We start from the raw sequence: 18043 nt of genomic DNA, 5'->3' as shown, positions 1-18043 counted from the left end.
GGCTTTTTCTACTTCAAGGATATGTATTCTTGATTGCAGGTCTGTTGAGGGATTTTACCACTGTGCTGTTACTGATTGTTTCATTTAGCAAGTTTTCGAAGTAATTACTCCATACATCAAGGATATTTTTCTCCGGTTTTCACATCACCTTTATTATCTCTAATTCCTTTTACAGCAGTCTTTCCTCCATTTCTGAGCTTTTTCAACAACCTCCAGAATATCTTGCCCCTTTTTTGATATTTATTTTCTATGTTCTTACCAAAGTCTCTCCCATGTTTTACACACCATTTAGCTTTCTTACATTTGTGACTGTATTCTCTAAGAGCACAAGCTGACTTATTTACCAGGACCTTTTGATATGCTTTCTTCTTTTTCTTTATTACCTCTTTAACTTCCTGTGTCCATTGGAGTTCTGATTTTTCTATCCTTGCAGACAACCTCAACACATGCCTCTCTGGCTGATTCAATCAGGGTTTTTTCCAAGGCTTGCCACTGAATCTCCAAGGTTTGATTCCTGTTCTCAAACTCTTTCATTTTTTCTTCAATAATCTTTGTGTATTTTAGTCTACATTTCACACTTCAGAGCTACTCAACTTTTATTCACTTTAAAACTTTATTACATATTGTTATTTTCAATATGAAATTCAATTTTATCCTGCTTAAGACCAAATGGTGAACACTTCCAATTTGAAATCCTCTGTACACTCTAGTGTCCTCTAACAGAGAGAAAACGTCACTGTCAACAATAACATAGTCAATGAGACTTTTCTTATTCCTCCTCTTCTCTCCATGTGAATTTGTGCACATTTTTATGTTGGATCATTGTGTTAGTAATAACCAGTTCATGTCCTGAACAGAAATCCAACAGATATTTGCCATTATTATTAACTTTTCTCTTTTCACCGAATTTCCCAAAATATTTTTGTATGTCTGATAATCATTTCCTACTCTGCTATTTAGATCCCCGACATGGACCAACTTTTCCTTTTTCATCATGTGGTGCTTAACGATCAAAGCTGTATAACTGGGAGGAAACCGTCATGTAGCCTTTTAAGTTATGTGGAGAACTGAGCAGGGCTTCTGACCTAATGTCCAATCCTCACTTTCTTGTGGTGGTCCTGTTAGTTATCTACCTGGATACTGAAGGAACGAGGATGGGCTGGCAATTTTGGATTTAGCTGACCAAATTATATTCTTATTGGTTTAAACAATATAAAATGATGTTACAACATGACTAGATATCATTAACATGAATATTCTGCTGATGTAATTAATTACCTTAGTTTTTGATGTTGTTGTTTTGTAAAATTTATGTTATGTATTATTCTTTTATTTTATTTATTTTTTTTACCACATGAGGCCAGACCAGGTAGATTAAGTATGATGTAACTTACTATGGTATGTTGTAGTTGCCGTAATGTAGTTATATGTATATAAATATATATATTCCTAAAGATGATCTTAATATACAGGTTGAAATGTAGAATTTTAATTTTATTAGTATTTTTATCTCAATGGCAGTTGACTCCATAAATCTAGCATAATGAGTGTTGTTCACTGTTTAATTTCATTGAATGAAACGAATTTCTGGAATTTTTCTCTGTTCCGAGTTACGCAATTTCTTTATTGCTTCCTTGTGGTGTGTGAGAGCATTCCAGTTACGTTAGTTATGTATTCCAGTTATGTTTTCCAGTTACTGGAATACATTCTTAGTATTCCAGTTATGGATAGATAACATTTGGTCTAGGCAATCTGGCAGACTGTTGAAGAAGCCTGCTCTGCTAGTATGGGATCAGTTTCGTTCTCACAGAACAGAAGATGTTAAAAATAAGTTCAAGAAATTGAAAACTCAGCTGTAATTCCTGGAGGTCTAACTAGTCAGCTTCAACATTTAGATGTCTGTATTAATAAACCATTTAAGAGATTTATGAAGGAGAAGTGGAACACTGCATCCAGAAGACTGCTGGATGTAGTCTTCAGATTTTGAGGTTACGCCATCAGGAAGGGGCCTAGCATTTCGCAAATTTGTGTGTGGGTGAAAGCTTCATGGGATGCTGTGAAAAATTTAACTTAAATGGTTAAATCATTTAAGAAGTGTGGCATTAGTAATTCACTTGGATGGTACAGAGGACAATTTGTTGTATGAGGACTCAGATTCTGATTTAGAAGAAGTTTCAAGTGTCTCTTCATTTAGCTCTGGAGATGAATTTTAGTCCTATTCTCTCTGAAAATACAGTACTTTTTACATTCTATCTCTATTACTATATCATTTTCTATTTCACTGATGCCTATAATTTTTGGCCAAGTCCTTACCAATCCATTCACTGAAATCTGTGAAATCATATTCAGCAATGGATAATCATTTTTGTACACACACACTCATTTATTCCAGGGGTGGCCAGACACATGTTTGACTGTATCCTCCCCCCCAAATATATCTAGTTTACCTGGTTTTGCACTTCCAAACTCTCACTAAACAATACTTTCTTCAAACATCTAACTCCAAAACTATTCAAATGTAGTCCATTAGGTATATATACACACCTTTTGTCTATCAGATTTACTCCATATATTTATAAACTGCATATCATTCCTTCTGCACAATCTTCCCATTAGCAATCAAGACCCTTCTTCTCCACTCTGTTCTATCATGGCAGACAATCTTTCCTGCTTAAACCTCAATCTACTCTTCTAAGAGACACCCTTTTGGAATGAATAAAAGTATCCTTTGTGACAGTGAAACAGATTATATATATATATTAGACATTATTCTTTATACTGTTCTGCCCTCAAAGTTGTAAACTATTGCTTAGGTGTATCTCATAATAACACTATTAGAGCCATATTTAGATAAAGGGCATTATTTATTCATTGATAACTGTTATAAAAGTCTGAATTTGTTCAAATATTTGGCTTACAAAAAAGATTTTAAAAAAAAATAATAATAAGGTGCATGTGGGACAGCTACAGCAAATAAAAAAAAAAAATATGCCTCAATTCAGTGGGGGATAAAAATGGTGAACACAAGTCTGATTTTTGTGATGAATTGCTTTCAGTAAAATGGCATGATAAACATGATGTTCTTACACTGGCTTCAATTCATAGAAATATTATGGTGATTACAGATAACATTGACAGAAAAACAGAGAAAAAAAAAAAGAAAAGGCAGGTTTTACAAAAAACTCTAAAACCTGCCTGTGTATCAGATAATAATGCAAACCAGAAGGCTTGTAGACAAAAGTGACATGCAAATGAGTTTAGACAGTATGAAAATCAAAGAACTGGTACATAAAACTTTTCTTCCATCTGCTTGACATTTCTGTAATAAGTGTATACAACCTGTTTCTGGTAAAAGCTGGAAACAAATTTTAGCTGGCTGACCTAGGCTACAGGTCAATCGGCTAGCTAAATGAACAAGTACAGCAAACTAAGGAAGTCACCTAAAGGTAGAAGAAGATCGTCAGCACCTGATCTGTTGAATTTGACTAAAAAACATTTTCCAGTTACTATGCCTTTTACTAGTGGGAAAAAGCAGCTCAAAGTTGATTTGTATATAAAAACACCACAAAACAGCCTGACTCCAGACACACTGTGCATGACTCCTTGTTTCCAAATTTACTACATGATATTGAACTTTTGAAGTTAGTGTATCTTGAAAAATGTTCGTTTTGTCCCAATAAACACTGCTCGAGACAGAACCTAGAAGTACTCCAATTTTCTGATCGGAATACTTCTAGGTTCATTTAATCAAATATTTATTTATTGACTGTTTTTTTTTTGGGAGGGGGGGAATAGTCAAAACTCACTATATAGAGGTGAGGTATGTATTTTCAACTTACCACTCAACTGGTTCATTGTTCATGGCAAGCCACTGAGCTTAACATACAAGGTAAGATGGGAAGATAAATCCTTACCTTTTTATTTTTTTGTGACTCCTACTCACAGAATTCATTTTGGAAAATTATGGAGACAACAAATGTGTTAGGAATAATTACTTTAATTTCCCAATGTTTCAACCTTCATATTAAAGTCATCATCTGGAACACATACATACACACAAAGACAAGCTATATTGTATTTTGAACAGTATGCTAAAGTGATAATAATTATTGTTATTATTACGGGTATCTCCATGGAGTCAGTAGACTCATTGTGGGAGACCCACACTATCAAAACAATATCTATCATATCTCTTCTTGCATTCATTTACAGACGAAGAACTCACAACTGAGTCAGGTAATGCATTCCACTCATTCACCACCCTCCAGGCGAAAAACCTCGTTCTCACACCCTTGTTAACCACACTTTTCCTTAATTTCCTGGGATGACCTCTTGTTCTTCCATCACTGTCACACAGCTGAAATATTTCCCCTGTATCAATCTTATAAAAACCTTTTAGTAATTTAAATGTTTCTATCATATCCCAGCTTCCCCGCCAACCTCTGCAATCCATGAACTCTCAATCTATCAATGTAGGGAGTATTTTTTACATCAATCACCAACTTAGTCACTCTTCTATGAACCCTCTCCACAACTTCCTCATCTCCAAGAAATCCAGGTGATCAGACCTGAGCACAGTAATCCAAATGAGGAAGTAACAACAGTTTATAAAGGGGAATAATAACCTCTTTATCTCTGGATGTTAGTGTGTTCCTCAATAACCAAGTAATCCTATGTGCAATCTTGGACACCTTAGCAATGTGTCTGCTGAACTTCATCTCTCCTTATCCACCAACACCCCTAGACTCATCAATCTCTTGGATACGTTTCCATCAATGTAGTACATAGCTGGTAATCTTTTAATCCCAAAATGCATAACTTTACATTTTTCCACATTGAACTGACATCCATTACCCTTTGCTCATTTTGCCAGCTTATTTAAATCATCCGCAAACTCTCAACGTCAGCTTGATTTTTTACAGCAATATCCAACTTTGCATTATCAGCAAACAACTGAATATCTCCCTTTAAGCCATTTCCTATATCATTTATGTACAAATTAAACAGCAATGGCCCCAAGCACGGAGCCCTGAGACACGCCGCTGGTCACCTGCCTCATCCTGGACTCTGCTCCTCCATACACCACCTTCTGATATCTCTCCCTGAGCCATTCTTCTATCCATATCACCAGTTTAGTATCCATCCCCATCTGCTCCAATTTGCACAACAGTATTACATGGGGTATCCTGTCTTAGAGATTTTGCCTTAGCAAAATCCAGAAGTACCACTGTGTAGCCATTTCCTTTGTCCAACTCAGATGTCATTTTATTATACAAAGTTAATAAATTGCTAAGGCAGGATCGACCTTTAACAAAACCACGTTGGCCCCTATAGAGTATCATATCCTGATCCACCCATTCTTGAATTTTGTCTTTAACCAACTTTTCCACCACTCCAGAGATGGTGATTGGCCTATAATTAACTACAGCAGTTTTAGAGCCACCTTTATGCAAAGGAACTACTTTGCCTTCCTTCCACTCCCTAGGGACCATACCAGAGTCAACCTTAAGTTAAATAACCAAGTAAGAGACATTGACAATTCCATTGCACATTCATGCAACACTTGAGCTGATATTCCATCTAAACCTACAGCAGTGTTTGCATTTAAATTTTGCAATATACTAAGTACCTCTGATAACTTCAATTCTCAATTCAATAATGATTTGATCAACTGTTATTCTACGGTCCTGGCCTTTAGTGAAAAACTAAATCCTGTTTATATCACCATCAGAGAACAAATTAGTATATTTTGGGAAAATTTGGAGAAAAGAGAAAAGCTAATAATAATGGCAAATATCTATTAAATGGATAAGAATCCTATATTTTTATATAGCCAGTAAGTGAAACTCAAGATCGATAACTACGATCTATGAGTTTCAATGCCGAAAAACTATCGGCGAAGGCAATTCGAAGCAAAGGTGGAGCAAGCTCCCTCACTATTCTTGATATTCTCTCATAATGTAAAACACAGCTCCTAGGAGATGTAATACTGTCATTACATTATGAGGGGAGGTCACTACCCAGACCGGTTTCAACCTTTTTTGAGGTCTCATCAGTGAGTAGGTAGACCTGGAAAATATCAAAGCTTAGTGAAAAGAACTTACATACCTTCACTATACGAATGCCATAAAGGTGTGCTTGTAATTTGTAATTAAAATAAAAAGCCAAAAGGCTAGTTTTCTGGCAATTGAATAGATATTAAATGGATAAGAATCCTATATTTTTATATTTTCCAGGTCTACTTACTCACTGATGAGACCTCAAAAAAGGTTGAAACCGGTCTGGGTAGTGACCTCCACTCATAATGTAATGACAGTATTACATCTCCTAGGAGCTGTGTTTTACATTATGAGAGAATATCAAGAATAGTGAGGGAGCTTGCTCCACCTTTGCTTCGAATTGCCTTCGCCGATAGTTTTTCGGCATTGAAACTCATAGATCGTAGTTATCGATCTTGAGTTTCACTTACTGGCTATATAAAAATATAGGATTCTTATCCATTTAATATCTATTCAATTGCCAGAAAACTAGCCTTTTGGCTTTTTATTTTAATTACAATGGCAAATATCTGTTGGATTTCTACTCAGGACATGGACTAGTTATTACTAACACCATGTTCCAACATAAAAATGTGCACAAATTCATGTGGAGAGAAGAGGAAAGGACTAAGAAAAATCCCATTGACTATGTTACTGTTGATAGTGATGTTTTCTCCCTGGTTCAGGACACCAGAGTGTACAGAGGTTTTGAAATTGGAAGTGATCTATATTTAGTTTTGAGCAGGATAAAATTGAATTTCATATTGAAAAGAATGCAAGAAAGTTTTAAAGTGAATAAAAGTTGAGCTGCTCTCAGATGTGAACTGTAGACTAAAATACACAAAGGTTATTGCAGAAAAAATGAAAGAGTTTGAGAACAGGAATCAAACCTTGGAGATTCAGTGGCGAGCATTGAAGAAAACCCTGATTGATTCAGCTAGAGAGGCATGTGGTGAAGTTGTCTGCAAGGATAGAAAAATTAGAACTCCATGGTGGACACAGGAAGTTAAAGATGCAGTGAAGGAAAAGAAGAAAGCACATCAAAAGTTCCTGGCAATTAAGTCAGCATGTGCTCTTAGAGAATACTGAGACAAATGCAAGAATGCTAAACACTGTGATAAATTAGCTAAACAAAAGTCATGGAATGACTTTGGCAAGAATATAGAAAATAAATATCAAGAAGGTGGCAAAATATTCTGGAGGTTGTTGAAGAAGCTTAGGAAAAAGGAAAGAGTGCTGTAAAAGGAGTTAGAGATGATAAAAGGTGACATGAAAACAGAAGAAAAAAAGATATCCTTGAAGTATGGAGTAATTACTTTGAAAAACTGCTAAATGAAACAAGAGTGATGACAGCACAGTGGTAAAAAACACTGACCAGGCATGCAGTCAGGAATACATATCCATACTTGAAGTAGAAAAAGTCATCAAAGGCTTAAAATGTGGAAAGGCAGCAGGAGCAGATGTTATTCGAACAGAAATGCTGAAGTATGGTGGTATAAAAGTCTTACAGTGGCTGCACTGCATAGTTCAGAAAGCCTGGATAGAGGGACGAATTCCCGATGATTGGAGTAGAGCTCTCATAGTACCCATATATAAAAAGGGGAATTAAAACTGAATGTGAGAATTAAAGAGGTATTTCTCTACTAAGTGTTCCTGGCAAGATCTATGCAAGTATACTTGAGAAACGATTGAGAAGAATTGTGGAAGAAAAGCTGGGTGAACAAGAAGCTGGATTCAGGCCAAATAGAGGCTGTCAGGATCAGATCGTCACTTTACAACAAATAGTCGAGAAAGCATGGGAATATAACAAAGATCTGTATTTAAGTTTTGTTGATTTGGAAAAGGCATATGACAAGGTACCAAGAGAGAAGCTATTCAATTCGCTACAGTTATATGGTGTTAATGTGGCATTATATCAAGCAATACTTAGTCTTTATTTGAGTTGTAAGTCAGCAGTTAGAATTGAAGTACAGGAAGATGGTTTAATGTTAAATCTGCTATGAGACAAGGATGTACATTATCCCCTCTGTTATTCATTATCTATATGGATCACATTATGAAGGAAAGTGGTATTAAACATGATATCAAAATTGGAGATGTTAATGTCAGCTCTTTGCTTTATTATATACAAGTCTGCTAGATTCTCTGACTAAATTGAATAACTGTTGTACTAGATATGGTATGAAGGTCAGCAATAAAAAGACAAAGACAATGAAAATAGGCAGAATCATTGAAAATGTCAACTGTGTTGTGAATGGAGAACCTGTGGAACAAGTAAAACATTTCAGCTACTTAGGCGTGATTTTTAGTGAAGATGGTAAATTAAATATAGAAATAGACAACAGAATCAGTGGGAAGTCAATTGAATAAATTCATATGGAATAAGAGAGAAATTAGTCGGAATACTAAATTAGCTGTATACAAGACAGTGTTCAAACCAGTTTTAACTGATGGATCTGAGAGCTGGGTCAGAAGTAAAACACTTGACCAAAGACTAGAGACCGTAGATATGAGGGTCCTGAGAAAGATTATAGGCGTAAACAGATGGCATCAATGGCAATATCATATTAAAAACGAGGATATTAGGAAAGAACTTGACATTGTCAGCATCCAGGAATGCGTTAGCAGAGCTGAGCTCAGATGGTATGGTCACTTAAACAGAATGGGTGAAGAAATATTAGCAAAACAAGTGTTCTCTGCCAGGTTGGCAGCAAAACGACCCAGCGGAAGACAAGATATAGGTGGATTGATACGGTACAGAGTGCCTTAGATGATAGAAATATAAGATCTGATAATGTTGGAGTCTTGACAAGCAACAGACTGATTTGGAGGAAAATTGTAGATAGGAAGTTAGTAATGATGTAAATTTTTTCATGTAGTACTGTCATATCCTGTACACTCCATGAGGGTAAATGGCAGGAATTTGAAGATGATGACGACAACAAAATTGATGGCCTAATCAATAATTAAAGCTAACATCCTAGATTACTATAATTCTAATTAAAACTAACTCTTAATCCAAAAGGTTATGTGGGTAGAATATATGCTATCCATATTCTTGGATTTTTACACCAGGATTATTGTTAAGGTTAGAGTGGCTGATAAGAATTTCACAGGCCTCTTTAAATTTGTGCTCATACCACGTTTTCATTGATGTAAAGCACAGGTGACTTTCCAGTCAATTCTATGTTGAGTATTCAGGTCATGATCAGAAAGATGAGATATGCCTAGTTTTTGTGTTGAGTGGTGGTAAGAGTTCATGTATATATATTGGTTAATATGCATAGACTTATGTTAAACAGTGAAGGAAAGACTGCTGGAAGGAAGATGTGTAACAAGTGTATCTAGAAAAGAAAGTGTGTTCTGACTTTCAATTTCAATTGTTGTGTGTCTAAAGTGTCTAATATCTGGAAACCATGGGTCCAGATAATGAAAACATTGTCAACATATCTAAACCAGACTTTGGGTTTTAAAGTAAAGGAATCTAGAGTACATTGTTCAAAAGCTTCCATATAAAAGTAAGCAATTGGGGGGAGGGGGGGGGGATTAAAGGTGGGCCCATGGCTGTGCCATTTTTTTTTTTGTAGGTAAAAAATATTTTGCCACACAAAATAGCTAGAATGTAGTATGTGCAAACTGTGATATTGGGCAGGAATTTGTCTATAAAAGAAGAATTGTGTCAATGATTAGGACAATTTGTTAAAAAGGCAGAGATCAAAACTGACTAATAAATCAATCAAATCAAATAAACAAAATTAAGGCCATCACACTCTTTTCAAGTGTGATGGCCTTAATTTTGTTTACAAAGTGTTGGGTGTTTTTGAATTGGGGAGGGGGGAAATGACCTGCCAACTCCTTGAGTGTTGACGCTAGTTTCTTGGCTAGATATTGTTACTAGATGTTAACTGGAGTTGTCAATACCTTCACAGCTATCGGCTAAAGTGATATGTTCTGCTTGTGCAAGGCATAAATTCTCAGGGAATGAGTGTAGTGTGGAAGTGTGTGATTGATTGATTGATGCCAGGACGTGATTGATTTAAGTAATTCTTCTGTGTTCTTTTTAATCCAATTAGTTGTATTATATTTCACAAGTTGATAGGTGCTGTTGTCTGAGACTAATTGATTCATATTTTCCAGATAGGTTATTTGGTTTAAAATATTGTGGCACTGCCTTTTTTTTTTTGGCTCTAGTAACTATGATATCCTGACTTACTTTTAAAGATGTCACAGCTGTCAATTCAGTTTTGGTTGTGTTGCTAGTTATTGCTTTAGTGTTGTTTAAAATGTTAGAAGTTCCTAATCATATTTTATCAGCTATGATGGCTGGGAGAAATCTTATGCTTCTTTCAATATGGTATATAAATTCAATTTGTTAATGGTCCTGGATGCCACAGCAAAGTTAAAGCTATTACTAAGTAGCAAGAGTCAAGTAAAAAAATCCTATCCACAAAATATTATAAATCTACAGTACATGTAATATGGGTAGGTAAACTAAAGGTAGTTTTTATTGTTTTATATTTTTAATTAATTTTTTTTACATAATCCAGACACCCTAATCTAGATACCAAACATGAGCCACATCAAGCTCTAATCAGCAGGGTAGTGGTCACCTAAAAGCAATCACATCCATCCATGTCAAGATTTGAATCTGCAGACTATTAGCATAAGGATGGATACTAATGTCTGAAGTTTTTTTTTTTTTCCCACTTGGTTAGACTATAATAAATTTAGTTTAATCCTTTATCCAAGTGCAAGCAAACAAAGTTTGCACCTGAATGTATCTTCAGGACTGAGGCAACTCATGGTAAAGGTGGACCAAGCTCTCATCACTCCTTGTCTCAGTATCTCCCATAATGCAAAGCGCATCTCCTTGCAGACATGTATAATGCTATTAATGCTATGCATTAAGGGAAGGGTCACTACCCAGGCCAGTTTCGACCTTTATTGAGGTCTTGTCAGTGGGAACCAGACCCAGAAGTGGTGATACTAAGGCAGAAGCAAGGGAGAAGTGATATTTACCTATATAAGTTGTCAAAAGGTGTACCACCTTATTATTAAATTACTCTGGATTTAGAGAAAGATGTTTGAAGTTTTTTTTTTCCACTTGGATACTAATCATGCTCAGGAAATGAGGCTGGCATTCATAAGTTCATATATATTATTATTATTATTATTATTTATTTTCAATGTTTTATTTTTGTTGCTGGTAATACTTTGCATTTCTTACCATTCTAAACAGTCTTCAAAAATATCACCACCAAGGGCATCAAATATTACTCTAACTCCTGCACCATTTGTAACTTTACTCACAGCATTAACAATTTCCTTCTTACTAAAATTGATAGCTGAGAATGCTCCTTTATCACGAACAAGTGCTGCTTTGTCCTCTGTGCCACATGCTCCTATAACCTTAAAAAGCATCAATAAAAAAGAAAAATATAGTATTAACACTTAACTGATTTATGACATGATTAATGGTTTAATTAGATGTTGATACAAAATTACTAATCAACAGTAATTTTATTATATAACCTTTTTTTTAATACTGTGTCAATAATAATATACAATCTTCTGATGCAAAAAAGTTTGATACAGGTATCTCTATAGTAGAAAAATATGAATGGTTTCAACTTAATTTGTTGTCAAAATTGGTGTCCTTCATAAATGTGAAATGTGACATACATCATCATCATCAAATTCCTGCCATGTACCCTCAAGGGGGTGCACAGGATATGATAGCACTACGTGAAAAATTTACATCATTACTAACTTCCTATCTACAATTTTCCTCCAAATCAGTCTGTTACTTGTCAACACTCCAACATTATCAGATCTTATATTTCTATCTTCTAACATACTTTTTACAGTATCAATCCACCTATATCTTGGTCTTCCTCTGGATCGTTTTTCCTGCCAACCTGGCAGAGAACACTTGTTTTGCTAATCTTTCCTCGTCCATTCTGTTTAAGTGACCATATCACCTGAGTTTAGCTCTGCTAACACATTCCTGGATGCTGAAAAATTCAAGTTCTTTTGTAATATCCTTATTTTTAATATGATATTGCCATTGATGCCATCTGTTCGTGCCCCTAATCTTTCTCAGGGCTCTCATATCTGCTATCTCTAGTCCTTGGTCAAGTGTTTTACTTCTGACCCAGCTCTCCGATCAGTTAGTGAAAACTAGTTCTAAATTGTTCTTGCAGACAACCTCACCACATGCCTCTCTGGCTGAATCACTCAGGGTTTTCTTCAAGGCTTCCCACTGAATCTCCAAGGTTTGGTTCCTGTTCTCAAACTCTCATTTTTTCTTTAATAATCTTTGTGTATTTCAGTCTACAGTTCACATCTGAGAGCTGCTCAACTTTTATTCGCTGTAAAACTTTAGTATTTCGACTAATTTATATATATATAATGGGGCATTATATATATAATGCCCCATTGACACCATAGTGTACTGAATAATGTAACTACATAACTGCAGCGTATTGAATACCTTCTCATTTGGCACCTTGTCATATGCCTTTTCCAGATCGAAAAAACTTAAATACAGATCTTTGTTGTATACTCCACTACTTGTCGTAAAGTGAAGATCTGATCCTGACAGCCTCTATTTGGCATGAATCCAGCTTGTTCCTCCACAATTCTGCTCAACCATTTCTCAAGTATACTCACATAAATCTTACCAAGAACGCTCAGTAGGGAAATACCTCTGTAATTCTCACATTCAGTTTTATTTCCCTTTTTATATGTATGTACTATGAGAGCTCTACTCCAATCATCGGGAATTTGCCCCTCTGTCCAGGCTTTCTGAACTATGCAGTGCAGCCACAGTAGGACTTTTATACCACAATACTTCAGCATTTCTGGTCAAATATCATCTACTCCTGCTGCCTTTCCACATTTCAAGTCTTAGATGGCCTTTTCTACTTCAAGCATAGATATGTATTCCTGACTGTATGCCTGTTGAGTGTTATTTATCACTGTACTATCACTGCTTGTTTCATTTAGCAATTTTTCGAAGTAATTACTCCATACTTCAAGGATATCTTTTTTTTTCTCCTGTTTTCATGTCACTTTTATCATTTCTAACTCCTTTTACAGCACTCTTTCCTCCATTATTAAGCTTGTTCAACAACCTCCAGAATATTTTGCCACCTTCTTGATATTTATTTTCTATGTTCTTGCCAAAGTCCTCCCATGACTTTTGTTTAGCTAGTTTTACAAAGTGTTTAGCTTTCTTACATTTGTCTCTGTATTCTATGAGAGCACAAACTGATTTATTTGCCAGTAACTTTTGATATGCTTTCTTCTTTTCCTTCACTGCCTCTTTAACTTCCTATGTCCACCATGGAGTTCTGATTTTTTTATCCCTGCAGACAACCTCACTACATGCATCTCTGGCTGAATCACTCAGGATTTTCTTCAAGGCTTGCCACTGAATCTCCAAGGTTTGGTTCCTGTTCTCAAACTTTTTCATTTTTTCTGCAATAACCTTTGTGTATTTTAGTCTACAGTTCACATCTGAGAGCAGCTCAACTTTTATTTGCTTTAAAACTTTCTTACATGTTATTCTTTTCAATATGAAATTCAATTTTATCCTGCTCAAGACTAAATAGTGATCACTTCCAATTTCAAATCCTCTGTACACTCTGGTGTCCTGCATCAAGGAGAAAACATCACTATCAACAATAACATAGTCAACGAGACTTTTCTTATTCCTTGACTCTTCTCGCCATGTGAATTTGTGCACATATTTATGTTGGAACATGGTGTTTGTAATAACCAGTATATGTCCTGAGCAGAAATCCAACAGGTATTTGCCATTATTATTAGCTTTGCTCTTTTCTCCAATTTTTCCAAAATATTTTTGTACGTCTGACAATCATTTCCTACTCTGCTATTTAGATTGCCAACAAGGACAAACTTTTCTTTTTTCATTGCGTCAGTTGCTTTCTCTCAAGACTCAAAAAATTCTTCCACTTCTGTGGGATCATAGGCACAAATAAGTCTCATCGTCCAATTCCCCATTCTGATATTTGTCCACATCACTCTACCGGAGATTGCCTGCCATTCAAGAAGATTAGCCTCGTATTTAGTGTTTAATACTATGGCTACTCCTTTTCCTTGATTGTCATTGCCTGAATATAACATTTTGTATTTATTGTTCAGAAAGATCTCTCCAGTTTTTGTCTGTTTTGTTTCAGTCACCCCTATTATGTCAACCTGGTACTTATCTAATTCCTCAGCTAGTCCATTTCTTTGCCATTCAGACCTTATACTGATAGTACCAATCTTTAACTCTGGTGATGTTGAGTTGGGATGTGTTTTCAGATTTGTTCTGGTAGCTGACTTTTCGCTGTTTGCCATAGTTCCCTGGCACAAACAACGGGGGCCTTGTTTAACTGGGCGATGCCCCAGCCGGGGTGTTGCCCAGTTAAACAAGGCTGTGTGGTCTCCTCCTCTCGGTTATACAGCTTTGACCCTTAAGCACCCCAATGTGACATACTTAAAGCTCAAAGCAAGATAACTGGGAACATAAATGCCTATAAACAATACAGAAAACTGATTGGGCTTCACATTGTCCAATACTTACCTTTTTTGACATGTAATGAAAAGTTCATTACCAAGTTAACTCTTGGCCTCAAAAGAATTTAAGGTGGGTACCACCATACAAGAAATATCAATGGAAAAGAAGTGGAACGATTAAAGAAGTACAATGTGAACATAAATAGAGTTACCAAAAAAGGTAAATGTCTTTTAAATAACAAATATAAAATGCTTAGGCAATAGAGATCACAGAAAGGAAAGAAGGATGGGCTATGATGATAAACAAGATAAACTTCTTAAATAAAAGTAGAACTCTTTTATTTTTCTTGGTTATAAAGTACATTACACCCAACAAGAAATTATATTCTTGTTTTTATTCCTTACCCAAGCATAAGTATGTGAAGCATCATCACAGTGTGCTAAACGTATATGGAGCCAGATGACTTCACAAATATTGTGAAGTCATCTGGCTCCAAACAAACAGCTCAAGTATTTTATACCATACATCCACCATTTATCCAACCTTCAAAATGATGGCGCTTCAATTAACCAACCTTTCCATGTCAACTAACTTCTGGTACAGCACGATGTAATTGTACTTCAATTTCAGAACACCAAACTGCCTTCTCAGTATAGTGGATAAATAGATTAGTGCATTGCTATACATTATTATGTCCTTGCAGTTAATCCTGAATCCTATTGAACCCAACATCTAAACCCATGTGCTGCAACTTAAATATTAGCTTATCATGTGGTACCCTGTCAAATGCCTTTGCAAAATCCAAAAAAATGGCCGTAATGCCTTTCCCTCATCAACTGCTCTTGTCACTTTATTAAAAAAGGCAACCAGATTACTAAAATCAGAGTGCTCCTTAACAGATCTGTTGATTCTCACCGATAACATCACGTCTTATGCAATGGCACTATCTTATCTTCCTTCCATTCTTTGGGTACCTTTCCTCATAGCCAGGTCAACAGACTCAGTTCTTTAGTACATTCTCTCAAAATCCGTGGTGAACTACCATCCAGGGTACTCAGTATTTGGAACACACTCTCCTCTTACACCTCTAAACCTCGAACCTGTCCTATCTCTCTAGTATTAAAACTTACTTCTCCAGGATGAAATATGCCAATAAAGTGTTTATTGAACAATTCCACTATGTCCTCAGCATCAGTCACTCTATTCCCATTTTTATCCCACAATGTCATTCTTCCACAATCATTTCTCCTCCTATTGGCCACATAGCTAAAACATTCCCTAGGATTATCTTTAGATCTTAGTGCCAGTCTCTTCTAATATTCCACTTTTGCCTTCCTTACCATATTAGTCACTCTCCTGGCCTGAGTCTTATATTCTTTATGCACTCCTCTCCACACCTCTCCTTATATCTCTTCCATAACCTCTTTTTTATCTGCAGTTCCTGTTTGATATTGTTTGTCATCCACTTTACACCAAATTGTGTTCTCTTCTTCACTCGTGGAATACAGCTTACTATTACTGCCAACAAATATTCCTTCACAATTTCCCACACACTAATGATATCCCGGCCTTCCAATTCTGCCCTCCATGGAACTGCCCCAAGTTGATATCTAAGACTATCATAATCACCTGCCTTATAATTCCACATACATTCCATTTTCTTTGATATTCCTGCATGTCTATTCATCTTCCTCAAGTTCATCATATTCATCAAGTAAAAAACAAATGGTCACTCTCTCTCCCATAGGGGGAAGAGATGTCATCTCAGTTATTGTCAGCTCTTCTGATGCGATGACCAAATCCAAAACTCTTGAACCTCTTGTTCCCACTATCACATGTTGCCTAAGACATCTGTCCCTCAAGAATTCCAGAAATTCCATTCCCTTATTACTACATTCATTTTTCCTCTTCCCAACCTATACTGCTATAGTTAAAATCTCCCATAACAATCATTCTTCTTCTTGCACTTGCCAAGCTCAACTGCCTAAACATCTCCTGCTCCCCATTCTCTGTGCTCCTTGGCTTGTAGTAACATCCCACTAAATATCCTATCTTGCACCTCTACCTCACACCATATGCTTTCAAAACCATTAGTGTCACTGCCTTCCAAAGCCTCCACTCTTCAAGGACATAAGTCATCACTTATCATAAGCAGTACCCCACTACCATGTTTTCCCTTCCTATCCTGCCAAAAAATGCTGTACCCTGTTATTCTATTCCTGTTATTATATCATCTTCCATCAACCATGTCTCAGAGATCCCAATAATCTTTGGCCATGCTGATGCTATCAACACCACCAATTCATCTCCTTTATTCCAGATACTCCTGTAAAAATGTCACTGCTTCTATACCTATCATTATCCCCTCCAGAGTCCACTGGACTCAGTATTACCTGATGTTGTCTCCCTTCCCACAAGAGGCCATCCCTGATACCATCCGCCCTGGGAATTCTAGTTTTCCTGCATTGATGCACCGACTCATTCAGAAAACAGCAATCTCTCCAGATGCCTATGTCTTACCTCATTCAGATGCAAGTGGTCTCTCACATATCCTTTCTGTCCTCAAATGCCCTCCAAGCAACCACATATTAGAATCCTCTCTTCTAACACATTCTGGCTATTATGCTATTCATTATTACTGCTCTTCTGCTCTGCTCTTCATTATCATACCTGGGAAACACACACACACACACACACACACACAATCTTTCCTCTTTGCGTTTTCTTTTGTACAACATCAAGCATGAATCTTAGATCTCTCACCACCCGATTTACACTGCCTCTCAAGTCATTTGTGCCCACCATCACAATCATCTCATCCACGCTTTCACCCCACTTAACTGCCATACCCACACTTTCTATCATTTCTCCAGGAAAACGCTCCTCTGGCATCCTATTTTGCACATCACAGATCATTGAGTCTCTATACATCATGCCTCTTATCACTCTGTTCCTTGACTGCTCACCTACATTCCCTCGCTGTCTCTCTCTCTCGCTCTCCTCTAACCCTTTCTCTTTGTATTCTCCTACTTACCTGCTGTCCTGGCATCACTCTATCAATGGTTCCAGAACTCCCTCGCATTCTTCTCATTCCCTCTCTCTCCACTTCTATCATTTCCCATAACTCTCTCTCATTCCCTGTGTTCTACTGTTTCTATTCTCTCATTCTCATAACTCTTTCTCATTCCTTCTCTTCTACTGTTTCTATTCTTTCCTCTTCTATCATTCCCAAAACTCTCTCATTCCCTCTCTTCTACTATTTATATTCTTTCCTCTTCTATCATTCCCAAAACTCTCTCATTCCCTCTCTTCTACTATTTATATTCTTTCCTCTTCTATCATTCCCAAAACTCTCTCATTCCCTCTCTTCTGCTGTTTCTATTCTCTCATCTTTTATCATTCCCCAAACTCTCTCATTCCCTCTCTTCTACTGTTTCTATTCTCTCTCTCTCTCCTCTTTAATCATTCCCCAAACTCT

General features: G+C 36.4%; 1 protein-coding gene across 1 annotated transcript in view; it reads right to left on the bottom strand.

Annotated features, from left to right (window-relative positions):
• The window catches only part of LOC150109949 (protein Cryzl2-like), a 217177-nt gene that overhangs the window by 52124 nt on the left and 147010 nt on the right, over positions 1 to 18043 (bottom strand). Inside the window, exon 6 of the mRNA XM_090415988.1 lies at positions 11266 to 11447. Within this exon, the coding sequence (XP_090272114.1) occupies positions 11266 to 11447 (182 nt within the window). The remainder of the gene's footprint in view (positions 1 to 11265; positions 11448 to 18043) is intronic.

Source organism: Typopeltis vanoorti, chromosome 1 (genome assembly GCF_054136105.1).
Source record: "Typopeltis vanoorti isolate ZY-2024b chromosome 1, IOZ_Tvanoo_1.0, whole genome shotgun sequence".
Taxonomy (NCBI): Eukaryota; Metazoa; Arthropoda; class Arachnida; order Uropygi; family Thelyphonidae; genus Typopeltis; species Typopeltis vanoorti.
Note: the sequence above shows the minus strand (reverse complement) of the source record. Positions and strands in the feature narration are given on the sequence as shown.